This window comes from Saccostrea echinata, unplaced genomic scaffold, assembly GCF_033153115.1.
Source record: "Saccostrea echinata isolate AGI-Se365-2 ecotype Australia unplaced genomic scaffold, CSIRO_AGI_Sech_v1 ptg000012l, whole genome shotgun sequence".
NCBI lineage: Eukaryota > Metazoa > Mollusca > Bivalvia > Ostreida > Ostreidae > Saccostrea > Saccostrea echinata.
Genome location: NW_026889761.1, coordinates 13,136,971 through 13,156,271, shown reverse-complemented (window position 1 = coordinate 13,156,271; position 19,301 = coordinate 13,136,971). Strand labels below are relative to the sequence as shown.

At 32.6% G+C, this 19,301-nt stretch overlaps 1 protein-coding gene and 1 long non-coding RNA gene across 6 annotated transcripts in view; both read left to right on the top strand.

Annotated features, from left to right (window-relative positions):
* The window catches only part of LOC133185386 (four and a half LIM domains protein 2-like), a 49,745-nt gene extending 42,154 nt beyond the window's left edge, over positions 1-7,591 (top strand). For 4 of the 5 annotated variants that reach the window (XM_061320550.1, XM_061320555.1, XM_061320553.1 and 1 more), the window contains exons 7-11: positions 1,295-1,469; positions 2,088-2,111; positions 4,109-4,278; positions 4,539-4,725; positions 5,685-7,591. In XM_061320550.1, the coding sequence (XP_061176534.1) occupies positions 1,295-1,469; positions 2,088-2,111; positions 4,109-4,278; positions 4,539-4,725; positions 5,685-5,833 (705 nt within the window). In that variant the 3' untranslated portion in view covers positions 5,834-7,591. The remainder of the gene's footprint in view (positions 1-1,294; positions 1,470-2,087; positions 2,112-4,108; positions 4,279-4,538; positions 4,726-5,684) is intronic. The other variant, XM_061320551.1, reaches the window with a different exon arrangement.
* Positions 7,592-9,877: 2,286 nt separating this feature from the next.
* Positions 9,878-12,248, top strand: LOC133185966 (uncharacterized). The gene is made up of 3 exons (XR_009720983.1): positions 9,878-10,078; positions 11,265-11,449; positions 11,662-12,248. It is a non-coding gene; the product is annotated as an uncharacterized LOC133185966 (long non-coding RNA).
* The last annotated feature ends 7,053 nt before the right edge of the window (positions 12,249-19,301 follow it).

Below are 19,301 nucleotides of genomic sequence, written 5' to 3'. Positions count from 1 at the left end.
AATAAGCCAATACTATGTAATATATAGGGAGTCATCAGGGGTCTTTAACACAGCATGAGAGCGATTTGTGTGGAATGTACCATAAGCTCCTCTTTGTAAGCTCCATCTGTTTTACAATATATCACCCGTGCATTGCACTTGATTTACCGGCATACTTCACTCTGTTTTACATTGTTAAATCTCCATAAATGTACTGCAAGCATTGTGCGAATTTTCACTGTTGTAATTTTGCAAAAAGGTTAAAGATGGCTGGGGCTCAGAGTAATGGTGTGAGAAAGACAGTGTACAATGATGCTTTTAAAAATCTTATTAACTGGATATCTGAAAATGAGAGCAGATGTTAGAAAGATTAAAGAAAGAGTTAATGAACCTACATAATTTTGTTGATTATACATTCCATGAATTTGATGTTCGCCAAAGTTGAGTCTCTGACTTCACACAGTGAGTAAGAAGTCTGGAATGTTGAGGGGAGGTGGTGTAACTAGCTAACAGTTATAATCGGCTGATGTTAGAGAGCAAAGTCCTAGTTTGTGGTCAGTGAGCTGTTATGATCACACTTATATTACCTCGGTACAGTGTATGTACAATGACCTCATAGTGCACCTGCACTTCCAATATGTACACACAAATATCCTGCAGGTCGAGTCTGTGAATATCGTATGTTAGGTCTGAGTGAGTCACCTTGTGCAAGCTTGTTGAGAATTTTTACAAAGCCATAAAATTTCACTCCTTTTATTAAATTTTTACCAGCTGAAAAAAGTGAAGCTGCATTGTGAATTTGAGCATGTGTTTATTGATATTAAGGTCGATTTGACTGAGTGGGAAGATAATCAATTATTAATGACTGTCTGGCCCAGTAAGAAAACTTGTAGCAGGAAATAGATTGGTGTATTGTAATGGAACATAATGTATAGATAGGGTTGATGGCATCTTCTTAAAGTGTGCATTGAGTAAAAGGCCATTATCAGTTCTTGCATAATTTTATTATTAAACCAAAGCAGTTTGATGCACAGTAAAAGCTGAACACAGATGCTTATCTCTTTGTACTATTTTAGACACTATACTTAATAAGTATTCTCCAGCTTCTATACTTAATTCCTTGTCGGTAAGCGGAAGATTTGATTAAAATTATCTGGTTTCAAATGATTATTTCGACTTTGATATTTTGTCTTTTACAGGATCTCTCCTATAAGGACCGTCTATGATTATTTGACTTTGATATTTTGTCTTTTACAGGATCTCTCCTGTAAGGACCGTCTATGATTATTTGACTTTGATATTCTGTCTTTTACAGGATCTCTCCTATAAGGACCGTCATTGGCATGAATTCTGCTTTAAGTGCTGCGAGTGCCAGAAATCTCTCGTGGATCAACCATTCGCTCCCAAAAATGACAACATTTACTGCTCTGACTGTCACGACAAGAACTTTGCCGCTCGCTGTGATGGCTGCGGAGAACCATTTAAAGGAGGTATAAGCACTTTTTGACCATGATAAATTAAAAATATGATTCGACTACTTTAAACAAACAAACATTTTTAATTTTGAAAATGAAGAATTTTTTCTATTATCTGTATAAGAGAATGTATGTCATCCACTAAGTTTTGAATTGTTATTTCAATAATGACAGGTTTGGAAAAGGAAAGTGTTTCCTTGAAATACTAATAGCTATTATCAAGAACAATTGGGTCATATGTATATGTATATTACTTCTAGGCTTTGTCTCCGGACGATCCGGTACGATAAACAGAAAGCATGTCATTGTTTTGTTGAAGGTCAAAGGGAGATAACTTCATGTCGTTAGCTTGGCAGGTTGATTTAATTTTATCATTTTCTTTCAGTTGATGATGGTGACTTTTTTTTTAATTTTAGTTGCTGTTATATCTTATAATCACATTACATACATTTTATGAAATGAGCCATTACTATGAATTGCTGATGTTGCATGCTTGTTAACCTGCCAAAAAAGACTTTACCCTAAGGTATAGGGCAAAAATCTAAATGTGGTGTTAAAGATGATAAAAAGTACATGCAATATGTGGCAGTTTTCTTCTGCAATTTGTTAAACTTTCTGTTTCCGTGGCTTCAGGAGATGAAGAGAAAGGCATTGAAGGTATACAGAGATCTGGCTTGTATATATAATCTTGGCATGCTAGGCACTTTCTAATGCTAGCTCTGAGTTCAGGCTGGATCATCAGGCAGACTGGTTCTTCTACTCACTCAGAAAACTAGCCACACTCCAACACCGGGAGGGGGGGGGGTGATAGATCTGAGAAGGGAGGGGGACGTATCTCTGTTTCATAAGCAGGGGAAAATTTATCTTAAATGCGATAAGCAGCACACCATATTAAATACCTGACTTAAAGTTATGCTTTGACAAAAAGATAGTTTACAGAAACAAAGATATAATTGTGACAATTTCGAAACTTTCATTGCGTAGTTTTCTAAGTTTCAAAATTGACTTGTGCACCTAGAACTCTATACTTGGACCTTAGAAATAATTGATATATCCAATCTCTTTTTTTTCTTCAGTAAATTCTCTATCATTTTTCTTAACAATTGTAATGTAATTGTCTTTTTAGTTGCTAGTATTTATCTGAAAACTAATTGTAGGTTTTTAATAATACATATACTGTGTCTTGGTTAAATGTATACTCTTATCTTCTTAATGTAACTATATATAGAACCATTTTAGTTGCTAGAAATACTCGGCTTTGTAATATATATTGTAACATATAAAATTCTACAATAAATTTGTTGTCTTTACATCTGTAGGTTTTTATCAGAGATACTGCTCATTCTACACGTTTGTTTAGTTTTTTTTTCTTATGACAGCAGTTGCTTCCCTTTGGTTGCAGTAGAAACACAGGCATGTATTGGTTATAAAACCTAACAATTACACGAAGATTTAAGAACTGACAGCTTTTTTTTTTTTAAAGCAAAATTGTCACTCCTGATCAGATTCTCTGAGTACATACTAGATTTTGATAACACAATAGATAAGAAACAGACCTAGAAAATTATATTTTCAGTGTGGCATCCCTTTAACAAACATGTTTATAAAATCCCCATATTAATTGCTAATGATTTCCATTTTTTTCTAGAGATGCATTCTGAGTGTAACCCCTCAGACCCCTGGTATATGCTTTTACAACTCGCCTCTGTAGGTGAGCAATTGGATATGGCCGCCATTCAGTGTTGAGTTGTCTCCCTTCATGTTAGCCATGTGACTATCATGTGATTGGCTCTTTGAACAATGCCTTTTACATGTTTTACTGCATTCAGTGATTTATCTCTTCACTGGTCACCTAAACTTCATGTTTTATTCTTTAATTTCTTAATGATGTTGAAATTTGTTTGTTGGAACAAAACAATACATGATGAGGACATATAAATTACCTCCCTTCTCCCCTTCCTCAATAATGTAACTATGTATTCATGAAAACTTAAATTCTTATGAAAGCTTTTAAAAATCAGATAATTTTTTTTGTCTCAGAAATTTCGTAAAGAACTTGACAAAATATATGTTTGTGGATATGTAATATTTCAGTATGGAATTTTGAAAATAAAATTTGGAAGGAAATGCTGATAGTTGATGTCTCCACATCTATAGTTCTTGTTCATTTCAGTGTGTGTAAATTCTGTCTGCTGGTATTTATTTTTTTATTGCTGTTGGCAGAATGGTAGTGATTTTGTTTTCTAATAATAACCAATGTTCAAATGGTAAATTCTTTCTATTTGAGATCTGTTTCAAAAGATCATTGCTGCAATATATAAAAAGGGAGAGCAATCAAACTTTCAAATTTAATGATAAAAATCATATGACTTTAAAACTAAGAATTATTTGTTTATGTTGATTTCATTGATATTCAGATAGATGAAGCAATGATCTTAAGGGGGATTTGCCCTCTACCATTTTACCTCCTTATTTTGCTATAGAATACATTTCTCCTTCACTCTTTCTTAATTTTAAGTTTTAAACAATGTAAATATGTTTTCCTTTTGCCCTTATATTGCTTTTATTTTGCTTTGAATCCTCCAATTGTGTTTAAAAAAGGGAGATAACTGCTCTGTTACAATAATCTAACTGTATGTTTGCTATTTTGACAGGGATGAAGAAATTTGAATATAAGGGAAAACAGTGGCATGAGGAATGCTTTGTGTGTATGGTCTGTAAGCAGCCAATCAGAAATATGAGCTTCATCCCCCGGGACAACGAGGCGGTCTGCGTCCCCTGCTATGAAGAACAGTTTGCTCAGAAGTGCTCTAAATGTAATGGGGTAAGATTTCCAGTTTCTAGGTAGGATAAAAGTTAAGTTAATTGTTGATTTCAGTTTAAGGCAGTTAGATATTACAGTAATTGATATTCATAACTTTTTAATGAATTAATTGTCCCATGATTTTCCATATAAGGAAGTAAAAAAGTTTGAAGATTTTACTGATTCATAATTTAAGGATATATCTGCATTTTCCACGAAGTTTGTTTTAAGATTTTCTGTCCCCCCAAAAGATGAAATGTATATGAAATTCATTTTGATAGGTGATTAATAAGGGAGGGGTGTCCTACAAGAACTCGCCATGGCACAGAGAGTGCTTTACCTGTACCCAGTGTAATAAGGAGCTGGCCAAAGAGAAGTTTACGTCCAAGGATGACAAGCCATATTGCGCCGATTGTTATGGGGAGCTGTTCGCTAAGAAATGTTGCCGTTGCTCCAAAGCTATAACTGGTAATTTGCAAATATTATAGAAAAAAAGGCATATTACAGTAGCCTGACTTTTTTTTCAAAAAACTTGAATTGTTTGGTTCTAAAATTTTAATACAGGTAACTTGTACTTTGTTTGGAAAAGTCACTGTGCTATTAGAACATTTGCTGGAATATTAATAATAAGGTATAAATTGACCCTGCATTGGATCTTAAAAAAAGCTGCAGATTGAAAAAGGTGCAGATATACATTTAATTTCATTGCTAAAGTATGTTTGTTATAAATACTGTATGTTTTTGTTTTAGATTTTGATGGTAAGCTGTCGGGAGTTAAATTCCGACATTCACATTATACCTTTTCTCACAAACAGCTGATTTTAAAAAATATATATAATAATCCTCTTTATCTTGGTTTCTACTCTGTGCACAAAATACAGTGGAATGCATTTTACCAACAACAACAACAAATTAGAGAGACCAGACATGCCATGTCATTAACTCTGGCTCAGTGCAAGGACCTTACAATATCTTGAAGATTTATCCTGTTAATTTTATTTTAATGGATCATTATCCTTTCTGTGACATATCTATGCATGATTGCCTTGAATTGCAAACTAAAGAATGAAAAAATATCAATGGTATAATAAGAAATGCACATGAACTATTTTTTGTAACTATATGATAGATATAATTATATTGAGCTGTCATTGAATTCTCTACAAGATAGGTAACTTAGATATTTGATTTTTAAATACTAGTGTAAATGTTAGAAAGGTTTGTGTGTATCTATTGTAGAGTGAAATAGAATTCAGAAATACATTTAGAAAACTCGGTCATCTTTTGAAGATTAATTTTTACATAAATAAATCAAACTTGTATTTCTGATAGCAGATAAGAAATGATGTTAGCTAGGGATGATTACTAGAGTATTTAATATATTCAATTGGAATGAGAATAAAATTTTTTTTATTTAAATATTTCAGGTTTTGGAGGAACCAAGTTCATCTCCTTTGAGGATAGACACTGGCATAGCGATTGTTTTGTGTGTTACAAATGTAACACATCCATGGTCGGGAAAGGTTTCCTTATGAATGAAGGAGACATCTTGTGTCCCGAATGCGGCCGTAATTAGAAAAATTAGAACTATCAATAAATATATTTTAATTGCTTTAATGGCAGATACTATATTCTAGATCTTTCACTCTTTTATTTATATGTAGTTATTTTTGAAAGGTTGATGTTGACTATTTCAGATGCTTTATTTTTGTTTTATTGGAATTTTTAAGAAGTATATCTATTTATGTGTCTTTGTTTTAATTTATACTTCTGGATTATTCATGAAGATCTCCATTGGAGATTTAGAAAGATTGTGATCATGAAAAGCATGCAAAGATAGATAACTCTTGCCAAACAAGTTTGTACTGTTGACTTGTGTGGAGTTCCCTCCCTCTGCCATATAAAATTTTTATATGTATTAAAAAAATAACATGTTGTAGTTTTTTCACATTTAAACACAATGCAAGGCATTTGAAAACATTGTATTGTTTTGCTAAAATTTAACTGACTGCCATTTTTGTTGATATTGCTTATGTTTGCAATGTTATTATTTTTATTAAAAATTTTTTTAAAATACTTAGTCATATAAAATGCAATTTCATTTAAACATCTGCAAGTGATTGATATGGATGTAAGCAAAGTGTATTCTATATATTGCTTTGTTATTTCGCATTTAAAAAGATAAAAATGTTTATCAATTGCTTAAGTTTTGTTTTATCAAGTGACTTCAAAAACAAAAAAGTTTTGAGTCATTTTGTAAGTTTAAATGTCCTTGCACTGCCATTATAAACAAATATTTACTGTATAAAGATATCAATTTTGCTCATGCTTATTTGCATTTATTTTCTTAATAAAATCTGTTTTTATTTTATTTTGACTTTGTGATATTCTGTTCCTCATATTGATTTTTTCTATTTAAAAATAAAAAAGATACCGTTCCTATAGTTTTATTCTTCTGTGGGAAAAAAATTTTAAAAAAAATGCATTGGCATCACCTGTGTTAGATTTGCTATAATGAATGCTTTTTAAATATAGCTACATATATGTCACAATTTAAATATTTTTCCTGCATATTATGCTCATGCATAAATATTGAATTTGATGTTTGAAATTTTCAGAATTGTTTTGATTTATTTCAGTATTAATTTTTATTGTTAAACGAGTGTTTTGGATATATAGGTACTACAATGTGTCACTATTATGTCACTCGTTCAGATTATGGATTGTTATATTTTGGTTTTCTTGTAGTACTGTCATGAATTGAACCAATGGTTACATTTTCTGTATTTGCCATAGTAAGCTACTCAGACTGATAAAAGCGTAAGAAAAAGTTTTCAGTCATCAAAGCTTTGAGGAATATGATGAGAAGTGAACAATAATTTAGACATGTACATGTATTTGTGACGAGAATAGATGTACTGTTGGTGTCATATGTACCACCATTAGTGGGATTGAAGATTATTTTTTTTAATTTAGCTTCATCATTGATACTGCAAAATTCAGCTACTTGAGCTGCTATTGAAAAATTAATGTTAAAACTGTGTAAAATCTTTCCTTTTTACAATCTGTTTATTTCCTGTCAATCTCTGTCAATTTTTCCCTACGTACTGCCATAAGTCTGCCCTTTCCACATAAAGGCACATCCTTATCATTGATTTATGTGCTTCCAACGTTCAGTTGCCTTGGAATTTGCTATTTAATATGAAATTTAAATAAATTGTACTGGTGGATATTTATGTCTGTTTCAGAATAAAATCAGACATTTTCTGATCAAGTTTTATGTATTTCATGTAAGGTGGATGTTAATTATAATAAAGCTTGATAAAAATGATAATGTCTTTTTTTTTTAAATAAATTTATCTTTTTGTGTCAAATTGCCGAAAGAAAGATGACCTAAAAGCAGTTGAACACTTCAGGGGGAATAACTCTAAAAATTACCTTTTAAATATTATTCTGTTTTTCTTGGGATTATGTCTCTTGGATCTTGAAATTGTAGCGTAATGTGAAAATTTTTGAGAGGGATATTTGTTTTTTAAAGTAGGGAATGAATGAGAATTTCAAGATTTTTTTTTAAGCTATAATATGTTCAGTCTTAATTACTTCGCTACTTTATGCTTCAGATATTCATGTTATACTTGCATTAAAATATTTTAAGAAATTAAAAGCAAAAACGACTGCGGTGAAATATCTACCAATTGAATAAAATTACTTGTTTGATCGTTCACGTACGTTGCTACATAGAGCGAGATACGTAAGAGGACCAAACATCGAATTTTAATTATAATTCAATTCACTTTATTGACAGTTACCATGTCGGCATACAGTCATGAACAATAATAACATAAAACAAATTAACACGATTAATACATGCATATACACATTGACAAATGTGAGGTAAACAAAATAATGTTGAGTATATTCACATATTTCTAAATATTCTTTTCTGGTGTCAAAGCACTTTTTCAAGAAACAACATATCCTTCTAGCAGTTGTAATATTTGTAGGATTGACAATTTTTCTAATGGAATTATCACTAGTATATGTGTTTACATTAAATATATCAGTGTACTTGCATCTATATTGGTCATACTTTGAACAGTATAGAACAAAATGTTTTTCATCTTCAATAAACAATTTACATGAATAACATAGACGTTTATCTCTAGGAATAGGGGTTTACAGTATCTACCCATTTCAATATACAATGGATGAGCACTGATCCTTAATTTTGTTAATACAGATCTATAACTTTTTTCAAAGGTAGCTTTAAATAACTTTGCTATTTTTATTCATTTGGACTCACAATTTTGCTATAAAAAAGCTAACTTTCCGGAGTCTGATTTGCTTCTATTTTTCAATTGTTCATGTATCTTTGATTTGGTAATGCTCTTGTAATTTGATTTTCAAGGTTGTGTGAGAAATATCCAATAAAGCGATATTTAATTTTTGTTGTAATGAAGACAGTTTTCTTTGCCAAGATATTCTAGATACAAGTTTTTTGTCTTCTTTAAATGCAGAAGTATAATATAATACTTAAAATTAATTATAACAAATAAAATATTTTAAAAGAGGTTAATAGTGTTCACGCCAGGGGTTCCTTATAACCTGCTAAAGTATGGGACGGGCCGGACTATTGGTTTTAATCAGATTTATTTTTTTTCTTTTGAGAACACAGCTGGAACTAAATAATGACCATAAAATCTGGTTACAAATTTGTCTTTTCTTCTATTCATACATTACATCAAAACGATTGAGTTAGTCTAGGTTTAAAGGTATTTTGAGTGTTTAGTTCACCTTATTGGTGTCAAATGTGAATGAACACCTTGAAGAGCCTTGAAATGACATACTTCGGAAATGTTTCTCTGCACGTAAGCTTACCACAAAGTTCAGGGTTCATTCTGCGTTGAAAGTAAATAATATGCAAATTATAAATTATTTTTTATATCAATGGGCGAAACTGTATCAACGGGATATTAATAAAGACAGTACAAATATATATAAAAAATTGAACAATAATTCTCTAACGTTTTTTTTAAAACATATATACGTAGCGTCGTCTTTGAAAGGGGGGAGCAAGAAAAATAATAATTGACAACTTGACTGAAAAAATCTTTTTTCATGCCAAAAAGAGGAGGGGGATTGCCCAAACACAAAGATCCTATTTTGTTGGGGGGGGGGGGGGTATCGACAAGAAATTTTCAAAGGACGGAAGGGGCGCAAAATAAAGGAAGGAAGCACAAAATTAACATTAAACGATCAAGTTTGTCCCACTCCCCCACCCCGATCCAAGTTTTAATATTTCCAGCAAAAAATAAAAATAATATTTAAACAATATTTTTTTTCATAAATGGTTTTAACTTTTTTTCCAAAGAAATTATTTCAAGGAACTTTAGTTTTAGAAATAATAAGAAACCATTAAAATTTTGTAAATAACTTAAGTTTCCTTTTCATCATGCCGCCCGTCTGATGCAAGCCTTCAGTAGATTTCATCATACAGACCCCCGTACGCGGGCTTTTTGTCTTTATTATCTGTTACGTAATATGGTAAACAACTGTAGGTAATGAACAGGAATGACTCATTTTGATTGGTGCGTACCACAGTGGAGTCCAAAGTTCAACATGTCCACGGCGTGATCAGCGATGTTTTTACGGTAAAATGCGCACGTGTTTACAGGCGAACCGAATCGTGGTTCACGGAATTTTGAACAAAACATGAAGGATAGCTTGCAGAAAGTGCACTTCTCTGTGTGTGCTGGAAGTTTATACATGTGTTCTCTAGATGTGCCGGTGATTAAATTTTCATTCAAAGTTGTACTTGATTGTAAGTATATTATTTCATCATACATTGTAAGCAATACCACCAGGTTTTAGCTCCCGAAGTGCAAAAAATTATTAAGAAAAATCCTATACCAACAACTAAAAAGTTAAGAGCGTAATTATATGAAATTAAAAAGATCTTCAACAGTTCAAAACTCCGGGATTAGTACTCAGTTTTTTAATATAATAATTTAAATTGGTGCTTTATATCGTTTATTGCATATCTATATTTTATTTCCGTTACAATATTCAGTTGCAAGCCTGGGTACTTACTGATTGAATTAAAATCTAAAATTTTCCAAATTAAATGCCTTAATTATGCAGGACATATTGAAACTTTTTTTTTTTTTTAGAAAAATGCTTGAAACTATTGCTCTGCATTTTCATCAATCAGTGAGAAATCTAATACTATCTATGGAATAATCACACGTCTTAATTGCTTTACTGTACCAATAATTAAAATGTGAAATCGGGTACATTTTTCAAGTTATGATACCTAACGAATGAAATATAACCTATATCATATAAGGCAATAGTTAATGACAATATATTGATCATGAGACAATTAAATAGCTGTCAATGCACATGCTTATGCAGCATGCTTTTCCAGGTGTAAACAAAGTAGAGGTCAAACTTATGAATATGCAAATGATGTAGGGGAATTTTACCTACCTTTGTTACCTACATTGTACATGGCCTATTGCGAACGTGATGGCAACCTTGATCAACTGAATATCATAAGAAGAAAAAAATCGCAGGTGTTTTTATACGCGTTTAATCTTTTTTACATTGTGCAAGTATTATCTCAATTATGTAATACATTATATGACCTGATTTAAGATAAACATAGTTTTTGTTAAACGACCTTGATCGACAAACTAAAAATAATTGCAAACAAACCAATAGGATTATCATTATCAGACGTTAACCTGATTAAAAAAATAGTATAAATTTAAATCGGACAAAAAAAAAAAAAAAAATAAAGACATTGTCAGGATCTGATGTTTAAAAAATAATGTTCTGAGAGGATTCTCGGCAGAATAAACAGAAACGTGTTTGACCTGTACATGCAATGGTCACGCTCGTGGAATTTGGACATGCATGCGTGTTATCACTGTGTACTAAGCTAAGTCAGCATGTTCGCCCTAACCCTATTTAATACACTTTATAACGCTATTTTACCTTTTTAGGAGCCTTGAAAAGACGTATAGGAGCATGATGCAGTCTGCAACTAAACGTTACGATGTACCCCGGGAGGAGACCGGCGGGGAAGTGAAGGGGATGGTGCTTGTCTTGATATGTTATTTCTATGGAATATTACTTTTCTTCCTATTTGGAGCTGTAACAAAAATTGGACAGTTCTTCTTAAGAAAAGGTAAGTTTCCCAGCGGCTATATATAGTCTCATTGGGATCTCACAAATTGACAGTGTCAGATGAGTTAATTTTCAGTTTTGTTCATGCTTTTTTCACTATCGATAAGTAGATTCAAAATACCCTAATTTTGCGGAATTGATTTTTTAAATATACATAATGAAAAAGTGTAATGCATATACAAAATTAAATACAATTTGAATCTTTAATTCCAGTTAAAGACCAAGTGAAGGAAGTACAAGTTTGGAAAATGGAGGAGAAATCTGATAAATATGACATAAATCACAATGTCCGGCATGCAGATAAACATGTCTGGATTGGGCAGCGATGACCTGTGACGTCATCACCTGGACATTCCATGTGCCAAAGTATGCTGAAATAGGGCTTCATCTAACAAAAATGTGGCTTAGTGCAATATAGTTCATATTCCATTCCCAAACTGTGAGGATGATTTATGAAATGAAAGAAAAAGGAATCTAAAATTCGTTTTTGGAAGAGTTGAATCTCAAAATTTCACGTCCGCTAATTCTGAAAAGAGCCATCCTAGACAGTTTCCGTGATGACTATTCCATCGCGCTCTTCCTTTTGGTCAAACCAGTTGACCAAGATATACTTGACTGTGACTCTCAGAACAGAATATTAGTACCACTGTACCTCACTGTAGTGATGTGACAAATTGATACCTTGCTCACATTCCATTATGTATATGTATTTGTGATAAAATCACTCATGTCAACTGACAATACAATTTATACCTTTATATATTTGTTTTACTTCGTTATTAAATTGTTTTTTCAAACTAGATACGGATTTATTTTTTTCTTTTGAAACATTCTACTTAGATTTCCGACCAGAGTTTTCGATTGAGCATCGCTTAGTTCAGACTCATATGGTATTGAAGTACTCCAGAATTCAAGTTTCCATTCTCAAAATATAGATAAATGCAAGACTACTTGCATAATGATTTCAAGGGGAAAACAAGGGGGGGAGCTCTTGAAGAGCAGCGGGGTCAAAGTTACTCAGGTGAGCGTTTTGGCCCATGGGCTTCTTGTTTACAAAACTTATGCCTAGTACGAAATAATTATAATGCTTTATAAAACGTCAAGAACCGAAAAGCCATGATTAGTCAAATTTATATGGAAGCATCCTCTGGTATAGTGTAGATTGAATTTTGTTCAAATCATGGCCCCTGGTTGTAGGGTTGGGCCACAAAATGCGATCAAAATTGTACTAAGGAATATAGATAAGATAATTTTATTTTCCAATTTTGGGCCCAGAAGGCATACAAGCTTTTTACAATGAAAAGATAGAAAGTTCTGAATGAAAGGTTACATACACACAATATAAACACACACACATGCATATATATGATATAATCCATAAAAGTAACTTTAGGTGCAGCAGTTGGGGTTATCAAACTGCAATTATGTACATAGAGAAAAAAAAAATTGCTGATGGACAACTACTAGTGACTCAGGTGAGCACTGTGGCCCATTGGTCTCTTGTTTCAATGTCTGAGACCTCGGCCTCATACAGACAAACTGCAGTCAAGGGCATAAAGAGAAGGTTTATCCCGATTTCCAATCTCGTTCAATGTTTCTTTTTTTTTCTTTTTTTACAACCAATGAATATGTAAATAATATATATAAGCTACCATGTGATAAAATATGTCTTCAAAAGTTTTGAGCGAGGTTGGTTTGAAGGTTTGAACTTATTTTATTGTATATAAAATATACAAAAGGATTTCAACTTAATCAGTAGATCTTTTCTTTACTATACATACACAATAAATACAATGATTGTCAAACAAATAAATCGAAATAAATTACAGTTACTAAGTATGTTGAAAAAAGTTTTACATGTTATGGTATAATAGATACATGTATATTAAACTCACACTCAGAGTACAGAGTCTACCAGAGCTCTATAATGTTACATCTACAATGATTATAAGCAAGGTTAAAGATGTAGAAGGAAAACGGACCAAAAATAAAATGCCCTTCGTCTATATTCTTTCGGGAATTATAGGTAATTTTCAGATTGTTTGTGTGTTTATTTCTGTCAATATATCTCAGTTATTCGGTCAGAAATTCACGCAAACCTATTAAAAGAGAATCGAAGTATAATCAGGCGCGTAGCTGCCTATACGCAAATACGCAAGTGCGTACACATCAATTTCAAAAAAAAAAAAAAAAAAAAAAAAAAAAAAAGAATTATTCGGAGAAAAAAAATCTCAGTACCATCCAAGAAATATGTTTAAAATTAGAATTTCAAATTTTATCATACAGCCATGATAATTTAAAATTAATTTAAATCGAAAAGTATTCACTTCTATAAATATTACTATGCCTTTTATTTTACTATGTCTTTTATTTCCTAAATAAAAGCTTAATGGCCCAATTTTTATTTTGCAAGAAATGAATGAAATATTTGGTAAAACTCAGGAGCTTAAATCTAGGCCCTCATCAGCAGACACATAGTATCGCGGGGGGGGGGGGGGGGGGCTCCACCCCAGCTTATTTTCAAACCTAACCTTTTACTATTGAAAATGTACATTGAAAGGGTGGACCCCACGGTTTCTTGTAGCATTGTTAAATCATGGTAATTTGGTAATGTTTTAATAAACTTTGGTTTGTGAAAGTTGGACCCCCCCCCCCCAAAAAAAAAAACCCACAAGAAATAGGACTCCAAATTTGACTTCTTTCTTCCTTGCTTGTCAAAGTTTTTAAAGCTGTAATTTTTTCCTGGCTGGCATAAACTATATTACTTGTCTGACCAGAGCCCTTGACACACTGAGGGGGGGGGGGGGGGGCTCAAGACCCCCACCCCACCCCGGCCTGCCTTCCTCTGCGTACACATCATTTCCATTCTGGCTACGCGCCTGATAATAATTTGAAATTAAATGCCTGAAAAAAGATAATGAATTCATCGACTTCTATCGCTGTGCTGCATGCATCTCTCGAGCAAGTTTGAGACTGAATTCTTCAGATAGGTCTAGACTTTTTAGTATGCTTGCACACATCCAGATGTTTATTAACAAGCTAAAACAAAAACACTAAACTTTTCCAAACCCGAAAAACCTATTTCGTTGTGGTGGTTGGGGGGGGGGGGGGAGTCACTTTCCTTTAAGAACCGTTTCTAGGTTCCAAGGTCTTAAATTTTATAAATGGTCTTCACTTTTCAAGGTCTCTGAATTTTTAACTATAATACCGTTACAATCCCAAGAACTATTATCTTCGCTAGCCAAGGGTTTATGATCCGCTACTCACTAAACCCTATAGGATTTGTGAAGAGAGTAGCGGATCAGAAACCCTTGGCTAGCGAAGATGAGTAACTAGGACTTTTAGACTTTTTGACCCTCAGTGAATCGGCAAGTTTCTTTGATTAATGATTACTTCGTCTTTTAGATGTTTGAGCCTACATATAAATGTCTACAATTTTTTAAGGACATGTGAGATGTTATTCTAGACCTTATATTTTTTATCCTTTAATGAATAGGCATGTTTACTGATCGCATATTACTTCAGTGGAAAAATTTAATTATTCCGTATTATTATGGCCATATATGGAATCAATACATTGATTCTTGAGCGTGAGGTCTCAGCCTTTGATTTCAAGAGTAAAATTGTTAGGCTAAAGAATGGAGGGAATGCATGCATACTTACATTTAAAAAAATATATTGCATGTTTGACTGTTCTATAGCTGCAGAAAATCTAATGGCCTGGGCACCCCTTTTCCAACCCGCTTAATTTGTTGCGTGCATCATCAATTTATGCAATAAATATCCCGGAGAAACTAATAAGATGTCTTAAAGTAAAAGAATAAAAAAAAAAGAAATTTGTAAACTGAGAGGATCTATAAATATATTCTCTGCAATTTGAATAATTCATTATGTTCACAATGTAAAAACTGTCCAGAGAGATTTCTTAATGTAGTAACTAGTTTTTTTCCCCCCTAAGAATATATTTCAGGGTAATATGGTTTTGGCCTCCGACGAAATATTAAACTGACAGCTGAGTGTTCAAGGACAGAGCAACGAAACCGAGTGAAGGTTGCGCTAAAAGTGCTAATAAACAGAAAAAGCGGTTATAACCAATTTCAAAAGTAGTCTGATATTACGCAGTAAAACGAAGTTTAAGGCCGTGTTGAAATCACCATTAAATATATTCTTTGATAAGGCTTGGACTCCATTTGTTTGATTTCTTATGTCTAAATGTGGACTTACATACAATTTGTTTTTTTTTTTGAGTTTCGCGTTTACATAATTATGTATTTTAATTCTTTATAGCGTATAAAGTATTTTTTTTTTTTTGGAGGAGAAACATTTAAAGAAACAAAGATAAACTGATTATTCAGTACTCTGCTGGTAACTATTATTACAGTATTCATCGAAATCAGAGAGTGATCTATAGCAGCATTATCTAATGTTTAATGAAGTCTACTTCAACAACAGGCTTTTTTTGACATCAGAACAAAACTAATAGGTCGAGAGAATTTTAAGAATATATCTATAATAATCATAGTGACATTGTTCATCAAAATTAATATCTTGCTGGAGAGTAAACTCAGTAAGGCTTATTTATACTGGAAAAGAACTGTAGAATCGAGTACAAGACAAAGAGACAGAATAATGGGCGGACGGACACCTAATCATCGTTAGGCTAGTTATACTTACATTTAATATCTGATACAAAATTACATCAGACCTTTATCTTTATCAGTTCTAGAGAAATGGGCTGCGAGAGATGCTGGTAGTCATGCCTTTTTGTCGCATTTCTTGCATCGCTTATAAGCTGAAAAAAGGGTATATCAAATGGAATCTGATCATGGAAAAAAAAAATTAGTCAGACATTTGCAGCATCGAATTCTCATTAAAGTTTCAACATTCTTTTCGGAACAGGTGATGATTCCTTCGACATATTGATATTAATGTAATAAATAAATAATGATCATAGATTATGTACACGTATATCAAAGGATCTGGCGTTATCTGCAGACGACTAGTTGCCAGACGAGTGGGACCATATATGGAGGTGAAAGTCCAGATATCAACTTCCTGTCAAAATAGCAAGGAGTTAGGAAGTTATAAGTTCAACGTCCATTTTTGATGAAAGTTTAAACAAATATTAAAATATGATTAGTTATTTCAACTTAATTCTTTACTAGAGAGGCTTATCCTATAAGCATAGTTATAAAATATTTGATACACAGCCTGGAAAAGCCCGAATTTTTGCCGCATTAATCAAAATTAAATGAATTAATAATGCATATGAATTTAGAATTAAGATCACACTTTTCCACAATCCCAAAAATGGTTGTGCAAAGATTGTGTGTGAGTGTGCGTGGAAAGCGCAATACATGAATCTTGGATTAGTCTAGATTAATGTAGATTGTTTTCGTAAAATATTTCTTACTAATTTGCGATATAAAATGAAGAAAATGCTCATTCCACAAAAATCAAAAATGACTGATTGAAATGAAACAGTAATTAATTTATGCAACAATTCGTTTATGTAGCGGGTATAGCCCCCCCCCCCCAACAAAAAAAAAAAAACCCAAAACATTATAGAGAGTTGTCCTTAATTAGCATTTAAGGGCTGCTTTATTTTAGTGGAAAATGTACAACGGGGAACAAAAATAAATTAAACCTAAGATTCTGTATACAGGAGAAAATTCTTACACATCTAATGACTGCCCGAGTTAAAAGAGATACACAGGTAATCATTTCAAAGTTGTTGAAATTGAACTTTGGACTTCTTAAGGTTAGGATGTTCTGTGTCGTTCTAGGACAAATAAACAAGTTTCCAATACTGATTCATAAACACACTTTGTTTTTTAACCTTGGCATTGTAGTCGTACAAAGATCATTACTGCGCGCGTAATGTGGGTTTGATTTTAAAATCATGTTTGATGTAACATACATGTATTCTTGTAAACACACATCTGGTGGATTTATATTTCGTGATATAACAGGCCCATAGCAACGGTTTCAAAAGGGAGAGGGCAACTTTCCAAAAAGTCTGACAAGCAACAACAAAAAACAAACTTAATTACTTGCCTAAATCCTGTTTTTTTTTTTTTTTTTTTTTTTTTTTTTTTGCCAGTGCTCGACCTTGCAGCAGCAAAAAGTGGTGGTGGGTGGGGGGGGGGGATTGGGGCAGCATCCAAAGGAAAATTTACTATAGCAAAATACTACACTCAGAGAAAGTGGCCCTCTCCCCCCCCCCCCACCACCCCCCCCCCCCCGCCTTTTACTGGCCTCTATAATGCGAATAAACGCAAAACTTGTTCCTTTATTCACTATTTAACAAAAACATCGATCCATTTTTGATCATATTCTTACAATATTCTCGATTCTACAAAATCAATGGTGAGGGTAACCATGTATATGCTATAGTTGTGCACATTTCAAGGTTGTTTTATATCTTCACTAATTTAAACCGGCATTATCTGTGCGAAATGAGTAAATTACTCCAGTAATCATTTTTTTACCTTAGAAGGCTGTTGTAGAGCATACTAGCTATTCAACTATTAGGTCATATAAGACAGAATCAAAATTTAAGATAAAAAAGTTCATTTTGCAAAAATATATTAGACCTGAAAACGTACGATAAGTCTTGTATTAGTGGCAGGCTTGTGACAATTATCACAATCCCCCATATTGATTATCACCTTATGCAAAAATCTTTATTGAAAAGTTAATAAACATACCTGACGATTTTTATTATGAATGTCCCAAAGAAACTGCTTGTATAATTTGAACTTTATTATGACGTCATAGAGAGCGCACTGGTTTATGACATCACAAGCCTATGACGACATAGAGAGAGCATTTGCTTGGAACATTATCAGAATGCAATATTATGACGTCATAATATATGTGTAGACCTACAATGTGGGGCATATAGATAGTGCTTCAATTGATATAAATAACGAAGCTTCTAAAATTAATTTTGTCTGTTTAGAAATAATTCAACTGGCTCTGTCAGTGAAAATTCTGAAGTAAATTAACGGGAATTCCCCTCTTCCCCAAGTACTTACATGAAATTATGAAATAACCAAATTTCCTTATATTTTATAGGTAAAGAAGCGATTCTCAGACACATTTTCAATCTTGAATAAATTTCTTCCTGATTAATTTGTCAGAATACCGTAATTCATTTTAAAATGGATCATTTGAATAGAGAGAAAAAAATATTAAAAAGTCCTGGCAGATCATTTTTTTTAAACATCGAAGTAATGGGGGGGGGGGGGGGGTTACAGAGTTTAATTTTGTCAATAATCATTTGAAATAATTTGCTATTTTTGTGAATATCAATATAATTATTAATTTTATCCGAAAATTCTTTGAATGATATTTATGAAAATGTTATATTTTGTTATTGTCACATACCTTTTTAAATAGGTTTTAAATAGATCTATACCTTCATGTGCTAAATTTTATGCTGTATAGCATGTGAACGGTGTAAAATCCTAAATAGTAAATTATTTCAATTTTTGACAGCTTCAATTTTTCCAAAATCAGGCCTGGAAAAAGCGCGGGGAGAGAGAGAGAGAGAGAGAGAGAGAGAGAGAGAGAGAGAATGCACTTTTTTGCTGTGAGGTGGAGCACTGTCAAATTATATTCCAGGATTTGGACACTTAATTAATCAGGACTTTTTCTTGTTTTGTGTGTAGATATTTTTCGGAAAGTTGTCCAAATTTTTATTTAAAAAAGGAGAAATATTTTAAAAAGTTTTCATATTGTTTTCTTAAGAATTGACTGCGCTAGAGGACTGTGGAACTTTCTGTTGACTGCGTATATTTTATTGGTCTGTCCGAGTACTGGTCGGGACTCTTTACTGAGTAGGACTG